At 44.4% G+C, this 12,267-nt stretch overlaps 1 protein-coding gene across 1 annotated transcript in view; it reads right to left on the reverse strand.

Moving 5' to 3' along the window:
• LOC144825191 (mucin-2-like) overlaps positions 1–12,267 on the reverse strand; it is a 1,014,272-nt gene that overhangs the window by 378,032 nt on the left and 623,973 nt on the right. Inside the window, exons 29-30 of the mRNA XM_078684042.1 lie at positions 9,522–9,551; positions 3,780–3,845 (exon numbers count right to left, since the gene is read on the reverse strand). Coding sequence (XP_078540168.1) covers positions 3,780–3,845; positions 9,522–9,551 — 96 coding nt within the window. The remainder of the gene's footprint in view (positions 1–3,779; positions 3,846–9,521; positions 9,552–12,267) is intronic.

Consider the following 12,267-nt stretch of genomic DNA (forward strand, 5'->3'; position numbering starts at 1 on the left):
CAAATTTTTGTTCATCATGGCTTTTATGGTTACCACCTGCTTTGAGTTGTCCTTAATTTGCGCCGCGCTAAATAGAGATTTTGGGTGTTTCCGCTATTGTATATTTTTCATGAATGCCGATTGAGAATATATTGCGTTTCGCTATTCATTTCGCAGATTCCGTGGTTGGTCGCTATTTCCGTATCGCTAATGCGCGACTACCGGGACTCTGCGACTATTATAGAGTAATCGCTATTATAATCGCTATTCTGTGTTTGCGAATTCGCTATTTTGTACTTGAATGCCGATTCCGTTTTTTGCACCCGCAATTGCATTTTCGCAGCCATTGCGGGCGCTATTTCGCTTCATGAATCAGGCTGATAATCCCTTAAGGAGGGCGTTTCCCTCGTCAGGATTCTGATGTCGGTTTCCGACAGCCAATCCATGTTTGCCTTTCCGATATGGAATGACTGTCAGAAACTGATTTTGGGGATGCCTAGCAGGGCCTCCTTTTACCCAGGCCCTTCGCATTTGGGCCTGTACTTTTAATTGTAATTGTAATTGATTTTTGTATAGCGCTAATCACTGGCGGGTCTCTAAGCCCTTAGGGGGATTTTCGAGGGGTCTTGGGCAGATGTACGGCCACGGAGTGTGGTGAGTTTAGACAGTGTCCAGTGCCTCCCTAAACAGGAGCGTTTTAAGTTGTTTCCTGAATGGGAGAAGAGCCAGTACTTTATGCAGGTGATCGGGCAGCTGGTTCCAGAGTTGTGGGAGCAGTACGAAAAACGGTCTACCCCCCTTTAGATGCAGTGTTGCATCTTGAGGTGGCCAGGTGACAGGCCTCAGAAGAAAGCAGTGTGCATCCCGGAACATACGGCCAGGTTCATCAAACTAAAATCGGCTCGCAAAGGGCCAGATTCTGAGAATCCGGCCCTTTGCGAGCGCTATTTTTGCATTTGGGATTCATCATCCCAAATGCAAAAATCGCAATTACAGAATTCGCTAAATTGCGAAGAATCACATTTAAGGAATCTCAATTAGAGATTGTGAATTCGCAATATGGGGTCGCTATTTACAGCGAAGTGTAACTTCGTGGTAAATAGCGAAAACGTAGAAAAATGCATATTAGTGCATTTTTCTAAGTTGTATGTTACACACACACATGTCCTTTGGACATGTGTGTGCGCAACACCTGTGTACATTTGCATTTCAGGGGTGCTACAGGGTGTCCTTTGGATACCCTGGCACCCTTGAAATCGCTTCCTTATTTGCGATTCACTAATTGCTAATCGCAAATAAGTAATGACTCCCCATTCATTCCTATGGGCCTTGAGGCCCATAGGAATGAATGGGATAGCCATTCCTTATTTGCGATTAGCAATTAGCTAATCGCAAATAAGGAAGCAGTAGAAATCGCAAAATTAATTGCGATTTCTACATGCATCCCGTTTTGCGAGTCTTTAATAGCGATTCCTTAATAATCGCTATTAAGGACTCGCAAAAGAGGACAATGATGAATCTGGGGGTTAGTCTTGTTTCCTACCTCAGCTATGTTATGCACACCTCCCCCCCCCTTCTTAACCAGAGAAAAATTATCAAACTGTCTTCACCCCTTCGGACTCAAGACCTTGGTGGTCCACTGAAGGGCATTCGATAGCTGTGGACGGCATCTATAAACTCATTGTATTGTCTCTACTTCCTCAGGGGGAGGAGAGAAACTGAGAAAAGTTTTTCACAGAAATTGGCAGATATCTCCTAGACTACTAAGGTTGCCACCTTTACAAGAGAAACATGCCAGCCATTTGTTGTTGGTTTAAGAGTTTGTAAAAGCCCAGACGTGACACTAAATAGGACTTTAAGGAAAATCGTATGTATTCATTTGTAACTTTCATTTTCTGCCTTTGTTTGCTTCAATGAATAGTTAGTGATTCTAAGCTAGCTCTACAACACATTTATAAGTGCTTTAATGGACTGTTTGAAATATGTACATATAAGGCCTCAAAATAGTGATTATGCCTATTTGTGTACCTGCTGGGACATTAAAACTCCAGTAGTGTCTCTAGAAAATCGGTCAGGTGTCAGCCCTAACTACTACAGTAATGCTATGCACCATGCGTTGCTTTTTTGCCACATATCCTCTGACAGCTTTATCATACACAAAGGTTAGAATAGAACAGTTTTGTAGAGCGCTACTTGTCACCCTTGAGGGTATCCAGGCACTCACAACTTCCAAGATGGGCAAATGTTCTGGCAAAACTATCACCAATCATTAAGAATGCAGAATAAGCAAAAAGGAACCTCTCCTCAGAATTATATATGGGAAACTTTTACGGGCACATGCATCAACGATAATTGCATTCGCAAACGGTGCGAATCCCAATTTTCGGCCGTTTGCGAATGCAATTATCAAAATTGGAATGCATCATGTATTTCGCAATTTTAGGAATCGCAATCATGTTGCGATTTCTAAAATTGCGATTGCATTTAAGAAATCGCAATTTTAGATTTCTTAAATGCAATGCATGGTCATTTTTAAATTGCGAATTAGCCATTTGTAAGCGGTAAATTAGCATGAGGTTGAACCTCATGCTAATTTACCGAAAACCTTCAAACCTGCACAAAAATGCATTTTTGAAAGATGCATTTTACACACACACATGTCCGAGGGACATGTGTGTGTGTAAATTGCAGTTAAGTTTAATTTCAGGGGTGCAGGGAGGGGTTCTTTGGACCCCCCCTGCACCCTTGAAATTGCATTTTTAATTTACGATTCGCAAATTGAAAATCGCAAATTGTAAATGCCTTCCCATTGATTCCTATGGGCCTCTTGGCCCATAGGAATCAATGGGAAGGGTTTTCCTTAATTGCGATTCGCAAAATGTGAATCGCAATTAACGAAAAATACCGAATCGCAAAAAAAATTATGATTTTTTGATGCATTGTCGTTTGCGATTTCTAAATTGCGATTCCTTAATTTTCGCAATTTAGGAATCGCAAACGGAACCGTTGATGCGTGTGGCCGTTAGTGCACTAACAGGTAGATGCATCAAGCATTTTTGCAAGCGCAAACGGTGTGAATCGCAAAATTCGGCCGTTTGCGCCTGCAAAAATGGCATTTGAGATGCATCAAGGGTTCATGCACTCGCAATTTAAGTATTTCCAAATAATTGCGAGTTCTCAAATTGCGATTGCATTTAAGGAATCGCAATTTGCGATTCCTTAAATGCAATGCATGAACCATTCCCATATTGCGAATTCGCAATCTGGGGCCGCTATTTACCGCAAAGTCAAAATACGTGGTAAATAGCAAAAACTTAGAAATATGCACTTTAGTGCATTTTTCTAAGTTGTATATTACGCACACACATGTCCTTGGGACATGTGTGTGCGCAACACCAGTGAACATTACCATTTCAGGGGTGCAAAAGGGTGTCCTTTGGACACCCTGGCACCCTTGAAATTGCGGCACATTTGCGATTCGCTATTTGCTAATCGCAAATAAGGAATGACTCCCCATTCATAAGCCATTCCTTATTTGCGATTAGCAAATGAGGAATCAGTAGGAATCGCAAATACCATTGCGATTCCTACCTGCATCCCGCTTTGCGAGTCTTTAATAGCGAATCCTTAAAATTCGCTCTTAGGACTCGCAAAACATATCTTTGATGAATCTGGGGGTATGTCTTTAATGAATCCTCGTTTATTTGTAAAACATTGCAGTCTCTCCGGAGCGCATATTTGCCTGTAATTTAATTTACATATTCTCTTTGCAGTCTAGTTACTGCTTTAAAAGTGCTTACCTGGCAAGTAGGACTGGCCCTTGTAAACGCAGCGGCACACAGTCGTCCTTCGTGTAGTTGATGTTTCTGTTGAGCGGAAATAATACATCGTAATTAATTTATAACTAGCACAAAAAGTCATAGTAATCTGACAACTGAGGAACCATTCATGGAATCAAGTCATCACGATCATGACCTTTTTCAGTGCAACAAAAGGGGCAATGTTCCAGAGCAGAATGAAGGACGTTACCTCGTTTCCCAGGAAAAACAATATTGGGACACCAGCCTGACGACTCATCTGCCGATCTCTGGCGAATTTCCAAATTGAAAAAGTCGTTTTCTTCAAACTACTGGTGTTATGTTGGGAAAAAAACACAAACGGGCTACGTGTGTTAAGAAAATGGCAAAAGGGAACATTGGGAGAAAATGGGGCAACAATAATGGAGAGGAGGAGAAAGAAGATATATTAGGGTACATGTTGGGGAAGGGATTTTAGGGTACAGCGCTACACGGGTAACTGGGGTGTTTGTAGGGGTCGAGGTACTAGGGTTTACTCTGAGCAGAGGCAGTGCTAATTTGAGCAGGTGGTTGCCGGTGGGAGCCACCGCCACTCGTTTTGGGGGATCAGCTCTGATTTTCCTGCATCAAGCAATTACGAGAGCAAGAAAGTGAAAAAAAATACTAAACGAAAAAGACGGAGGCAGAGAAAGACGGAAAAACCTTCCGAAAGAAAATAGCAGGAACCTGCAAAAGTTAGATAAACGGGAAGGGAATGTCTGGTCGTGGATCAAAGAGGCTGAGGTGGTGTATTTGGCAGGCTGACATTTAATAACATTGGTGGCAGGCTTCTGAGCAGAGCCCTGGGCACCGGCATTCATTCTTTTACAAGTTAAACACTGGGTAGACGTACTCGAATACGGGTTCATGTAATAGTATATAGGTAAATGTACTATGGTATAGTCAGGGGTAGTCATACTAGGGTATAGGTGAGGGTGGAGATAGTAGGTAAAGGTTCAAGGCTATAGGTACAAAACCAACAGTTGATGGACAGAATGCAGAACAATGTCATACATTCACCCCAGTACATAGATCTGGGCCTAAATCCATCGTTTTTTTGCACTCCACACCACCCCAGTTCAGACATGGCCATATGCAAATCAGCCTATAGGTAGCCTTAGAGAATTTAAGTAGAGTTTGTAGATACAGGGTATTTTCAGGAGGTTATGCTGGTTTAGGTACTACGTTACTGGTAGGAGTAGAGGCAGTTATGTATAGGTAAGGACAGAGGGTGAAGGGTATATTAATGGATAGAGGTACTAAGGCCTAGGTATGGGTACAATTACTAGGGTATTAGCAACAGTAATGGAAATACAACATATATAGTATAGGTAGAGCTAGCAACTCTAGAGTACAGATGGGTGTAGACCAACTAGGGTATGGTCAGGGTATGGTCAGGGGTAAAGGGTGTATAGATGTGGTAATGATACTAGGATACAGGTAAGGTGAAGAGAAGATGGGTTCAAGCAGGGGTAGTGGTTCTACGTTATAAACTGATGTTTGGACTGGAATGTCTCCTGCATGATATACAGCCTTGTCGCTTGCCTTGCATGCCAAACCTTGATAATTTGTTATCTTGTTTTTTGGATTTTGGCCTCATCGCACACTAATCTAGTATGTTCCGAAAGGGCTAGACCTGCCCTTGACCAATATTATTTGTGGGTTTGTCATAAACCTGATCATTATAGAAGAGGCTACGCTGTAGAAGTATGTCAGGCGATCACCGTGCAGTACCCCTGTCGCCACCACCAAGCCACCAATAGCTGTGTGCCTGTTTGATACGGGCAACTGAACCTAGGGTAAGTGCGAGATTGTGGTACCCACTATGTGTGTGCATAAGAACATGGGTGGTGTGACCGCAGCACTGTCAGTAAAGAAAGCCAAATACCAGGTGCCCTTGTAATAAGTAGAAGAACCTGAACTGCTGCAAAGACATTGTGCTCGGAAGATTCAAGGATGTCATCTCATGGTGCTATGTGCTGAAGATAGCACCTGGCAGCCGAGGGACAGAAGGCATTAGTGCCCCATTGGGTGACTGCTGTAGCATCCCACAACAGTGCCGGGAAGTGTGTCACCCTGACTGAGCCCCGCTCCAGGAGAAGAGGACTACAAGCTGCCTCCACTTGGGGAGGCCCTAGTGTGAATTACCAAAGGAGACTCAGTAGAGTAGTAGGATCGGGCCTACCGAAGACCCCAGGCCCAACTGCATCAGTCAACATTGTCACCAGGAAGAGGGCCTCCACCAGAAGCGCCTGCTCCTGCCGTTGCTTTCCAGGTGACTAGCTGCTCAGCCTCCAGTGGCTTCCATCCGTTGAGCTCTGTGCAAGAAAGATCCTTCTTATCACCAGTGAAACCTCCACTCTGGCATGAATCAAGGTGGACTTGTGCCATTCCAACCAAGGACAGTTGAGAGACTCCAACAGGCCCCATGTGTTAGAGGCTGTGTGTGCTAAGAGAAGTGCGAGGGAGCATTCTGCATCTCATTAGAAGTTATGCCATGAAAAGATTAGAAGTTACTAAGGGGGGAAAAGAGGAATAGCTCCTAGAGGGTGCAGACCCGTTTTTAACTCACACCAGTGAATTGGGTGTTTACATGTAATTGCAGAGTGTATAATTTCTTTTCTGCTTTTGTGTGATAAGGTATTTGTATATATAAAGAGAAGCACTGGGATGGACCTTGATATTATTGTGCTGCTAGGGCTGGTGTTGAGTGCTGATCCTGGGTCCCCCAACACTAACCTCCCAAAAAGCCCATCACAGCGTGTCATCGGTGCTGAAGGGGGGTACTTGGCCCAGTTTGCAGAGTCATAGTTGGATGGCCCTCGGACAGTAGAGGCAAAGGCCCTCTGTCCCCAAGACTGTGGCGCTGTTGCCCCTACACTCCCTGTGGCCTCCGAAACGGGGTTTGACATTTGAGATGTAGATGTGAGGGTAAATACTGCAGGTTAAGGTCGTACGGTATGCGTAAAAGTACAGGTTAGAAGGTATGAGTAGCGATAGGAGGACAGGGATATTGGTAGGGCAAAAGGTAGCAGGGTGTAGGTAGGGGTAGAAGTACAAGAGTATATGCTGCTATAGAGATAGTAGGTTAAAGGCTTTTGTAAAAATACTGTAGTATATACTGGCGCTCATACAGAATTGCTTGGTTATAGGCAAACCTAGAGAGGAAGAGGGTTTAAAATGGAATAAATGTGGCGGGCTGTCGCATCCCTACAAACAAGAAACAGGGCAGACTGCATTATGCGATCAAAGGCAGTGATGAGATGAAGTTAATTCATACTGGAGGTCAGTGGAGAAGTGGAATGGGAACTCTGGATTAGAAGGGTGGGAATGCTGGACTGCAGCAGGGGGTGCAGGAATTCCATATATTGGTCGCAGAACAAAGCGTTACTATAGAGTCTGGAGCACATCAAAGGGGAGCACAAAAAGGTTTCTGGCATGTTAAAGGTTTAGGGATGCCCCCAGTAACATCTTTAGAAATTATATGTAGGTGGAGCATGTGCCACAGAGCAAGCTGGTGAGGACACCCTGACTCTACACACCTGTGCATACTGTGAGGTCTTATACTGAAACGCCTTCCCCAGGGTGACTGGATCACGTACCATATGTAATCACAACCATAGATCAGTTTAGCCAAGTTGTGAGAAGCATGAATTGTTGAACTTATTTCTTCCCACAGTAAATCACAACTGGCCCGAAAACAGTGCATTTACTACACAATCAGACATTATCAACACAGATACCTGACAATAAATAATGTCTAACACACTGTCGAACTGTTGAGCGATGGAACCAGGTGCAAGTCACGTGCAAACTGAACTGGCGCAACATCAACCCGCAGAGATTGAAGGCCACTAAATAGATCATGGCCTAGTTAAGACATGATTGTGTAGAATAACCTGGACAGTAGGAGGGGTCTCGCCTACGTAGCTCATGGATGTGTGAGGGTAAGAGCCAAGTCTCTGTTAGTGATTGCAATAATGCAAGCGCGAGGCACTGACGTCATCATTCCTTAGGTTTATTCCATAGCAGAAGCCCCGTACCATCCTGCATCCTCCGACCAGTCGGCCAGTCATCAACTGCCTCTTGATGCAATCCTCCAATCACATCATTCTGAACACTGAACCATTCCACCTACGTAACACCATACCAGCGTGATGAAGACAGACTGATGCCGAGATACAACACAGTAAGGCATAACAAAACACCTAAATACATAAGTACATATTAATTCAACATTTACTGACATGTCAATACAATACCTCAGCCTATCACATCTCCCATCCCCACAAAAACAAAAAATGCCCCCAAAAATCACATGAATGTTCACATAATAAAATCTTTGAATGTTTGTGGTAATATACTTTTCCTACCAGGTCTTACACTGAAATGTTCTTTTACTGTGTCACAGTCTGGCACATGTGAAGGCTTACAATTATTCCAACTCCTCAACCTCGAACAAGGAGTTTTATATGAAACTCTCTATCACTGCCCTCTACTCTGCGCCAATGTACTCTACACCACCACACTCTATGCTACTGCACCACTCCACTCTACTCAGCACCACTCACCTCTACTCTGCACCACTCCACTCTACATCAGTTCACTCTAGGCCACTCTACTGAACTCTGAACTCTGTGTCACTCTTATCTGCACCACTGCACTCTATCAGGCACATGCATCAACGATAATTGCATTCGCAAACGGTGCGAATCGCAATTTTCGGCCGTTTGCGAATGCAATTATCAAAATTGCAATGCATCATGTATTTCTCAATTTTAGGAATCGCAATCATGTTGCGATTTCTAAAATTGCGATTGCATTTCAGAAATCGCGATTTCAGATTTCTGAAATGCAATGCATGATCATTTTTAAATTGCGAATTATCAATTTGGAAGGGGTAAATTAGCATGAGGTTGAACCTCGTGCTAATTTACCGAAATCCTTCAAACATGCACAAAAATGCATTTTTTAAAGTTGCATTTTACAATTGCAGTTAAGTTTAATTTCAGGGGTGCAGGGAGGGGTTCTTTGGACCCCCCCTGCACCCTTGAAATTGCATTTTCAATTTGCGATTCGCAAATTGAAAATCGCAAATTGTAAATGCCTTCCCATTGATTCCTATGGGCCTCTTGGCCCATAGGAATCAATGGGAAGGGTTTTCCTTAATTGCGATTCGCAAATTGTGAATCCCAATTAAGGAAAAATACCAAATCGCTAAAAAAAATGCGAATTATTCATGTATTGCCGTTTGCGAATCCTTAATTGCGATTCCTTAATTTTCGCAATTAAGGATTCGCACACGGCAACATTGATGCATGTGGCCGTAAGTGCCTACACTCTACTCTATGCCACTCTACTGCACTCTACACCAATGCTCTGTAGGCCACTACACACTCTGTGCCACTCTACTCTTCACCACTCTACTCTACTCTGAAACAATCTACTCCCGCCCACTGCACTCCATGCCACTCTATTACACTCTGCACCACTACAATCTACCATGCACCACTTCACTGCATACCACTTAAAACTACGCAGCTCCACACTGCGCCACGGCACTCCACGCCAAAACACTCTACAACCCTTTACTCAAAACCAATACACTCCATGCCACTGCACTCCACACCAATCCAGTCTGAACCACTGCACTGTACTACACTATCCTCTACTCTGCAACACCTATTAAACAAAGTGTGTGTTTACCTGTAGGCGCTGCCGTTGAAACAGGGCAAACTAGAAATAAAAAAAAATGACAAGAAATTAAAAGAGAAACAACACTGCGGAAAAATAAGCTGTATAAACAGAGTGACAGGTGAAAGGGGGATAATAAATTAAATGAGGGTTACAGGAAAACAAATGTGCAAAACGAAGGATGTCAAGAGCCTACGATAAACAGCAAACACGAACGGGGTTGGAGAAGGCAAAATAGGAAAGAAAACAATGGAATGAGAGAAGAAATATAATTGTTCATATTGAAATGAAAAGTTTATGAAGAGAACAAAATAGGAATCTAGACAAAACTTAAAAGAAGATATTTTATGGCAGAAGGGAGCATCAGAAAATATATCAAAATAATCCTAAAACAGTTTCATATAATATATTCATTTGTTTTTATTCAGACATTGATGGCACTATTTTCCTGTCCCATAGCCTTGTAAGCACAACATTAATCTATGCTTCACCATCACCCCTCCCTCCCTCATTCCTTTATAAACTGACATCATTCTCGTGGTGTCATCATGGACTGTCAAAGGCCTGACGTTAGACTAGTGTTTAATGAAAACGAGTACTTGTGAAGAGAAGCGCAAGAAGGACCCATACGCTGCCCCAGTCAGAAAGGCAATGGAAGGCCAGGTGGGGTGGGATGGCATGGCGAGCTGCTGGTGCGTGGTAAGGGTGGGCGCCTCTGAACAGGGAGACTTCCAGGATACAGAATCCGACCACTGGGGCAGGTTATACAGAGCATCTTAACCTTGATGCGAGAAGAACAGAGACGTGTTACCGTGTGGGGTGACCAAACAACAGAAGAGAGAGCAGAGGTGGACAAGACACCCTCGTCCTCAGAATGAGCGCTGATGGCAGGAGGTAATGACTGTGGGTAATCGTTCATGTAAAGTTAGGCAAAGCCTAAGAGCAGGTGTCAACAGGCAGGTTAAAGAAGAGTTACACTGGATGGGTCCACAGGGAGAGGGGACTGAAGGCCTGTGAGTAGCAGGTGGGCCACAGATCAAGCTAAGGGGCTGCGTGGTGGCAGACGAAAACATAGAGGGAAAAGAGAAATTCTCTCAGCAGGAAAGGTGCCAGTCTGAAAGGAAGGGAGTATAAAGAGAGGAGTAGGCAGAGAGGCAGCTAAGAGAACATTGGTGCTCGTGGTGTGAGTACCACAGCGAGCATGACTGGACTTTGAGTGACATAAGAGGTGAAAGGACAGCAAGCACTAGCTCGAGGAGGGCATCAGTGGAACAGGGTCAGGAAAAAGGGTACTGGTCCAAAGGTGGGACAGTTGGCATGAGAGCCAGCGACACAAAAAACCGAGGTGGACAGGGAGCCGTGGTGCTCAAACGCTGGTGACAGAACATGAGTATGATGTTGACTGGTGGCACATGCACAACGTGTACCAGCATGGCAGGCGAAAAAACTGCATCGAGTGATGAAGAGGTGAGGCTGAAGGGGCCGCAGCTGAATCACCAAGTGGGAAGTTGGGGCATGGTGCTTTCAGAAGGCCTGGTTTAAATCCAGGGGCAGGTTTTTTGGAGAACAGAAGCGCTAGGTACCGTGGGTAGTGCCAGATAGGGCATTCCCGGCTGATGGGGCAGTGAAACTCTGGAACTCGTTGCCGGTCGCAATCAGGCTACAAGCAAACAGACCCCTGTTCAGGAGAATGCTTCAAACCTGGTTGTTTCGAACTAAGCGAATTTAATCCAACAGTTACCATGACTCATTACAGCCCAGCGCCAAGGCGCCTCGGCATTCGTAGGGCTCTATACATGCTTTATTTACTTACTTATTGGAATGACAGCAAAAGTGAGAAGTGCAGAGTAGAGCGGTAGCAGGACACAGGAGTACAAAGAGAGCAGAGACTACAGAAATGGGTGTCAAGCTGGGGAGGGTGAATGCAGGTGACGGTTAAGGAGAAAGGGCAGGAAGTGCCGGGGGTGTTGAACTGGAGACAAGGGTGCCACAACGTCCCACCAACATTGACACATGATGGGCAGCATTCACTATTAATGTTACCATTTACTGTGAGAAAAACCTAGAGAGCAGGGAAGACCTGTCCAAATGTCTGATCTCGTTAGCACAAATTAGCTTTGAAAGGTTAGCGTGGTAGGGGTATGAGGAGTTCAGGGAGAGGAGTGGTTATGACCCAAAAAAGCCATTGGGTGAGGTTGACAACAAACAATGGCTACACCTGGTGACTCGAGCCAGACCACTGCCAGAAGAACAAAAAACAAGCGGCTTTCACATACCACCTGTGACCTTTGACATCTATCCACCTCTCGGGGTGTAAGCAGTGAGAGCAAAAGTGAATAGACAAAGGCATGATAGAAATTCAATAAAGGGCATTGTTACAGATCATTGTGTAAGTTTCAGCATGAAAGGCCAAATTGCAAAAGTAGGCCTCTGTTGGGACAATGTTTTGTTGGTCAAGGGGCATGAGGAAATGTTCAGTTCAAGGGAAACACGAGAGGGGTACAGGTTAAACCTCAATGAGCTGTAGGCAATGATTCTGTGGGTGAAACAATGTACGGTGAGCGAGGTGGCAAGAAGCTGACAGTGAGGATTCCAGTGCAGATATGGGATACCTTACACTAGGCCTGAGCAGAACTCCAGGAATTTCACTTCGAAGAATTTCACAGTTACAAAAATCTCGGTGATATTCCGCAGAATTCTGTGAATGGGCAGAATTGGGCACGTCACGCTGTTCGGGCTGTGATTTGTGTTGGTTGGT

The sequence above is a fragment of the Lissotriton helveticus genome, chromosome 3_1, assembly GCF_964261635.1.
Source record: "Lissotriton helveticus chromosome 3_1, aLisHel1.1, whole genome shotgun sequence".
NCBI lineage: Eukaryota > Metazoa > Chordata > Amphibia > Caudata > Salamandridae > Lissotriton > Lissotriton helveticus.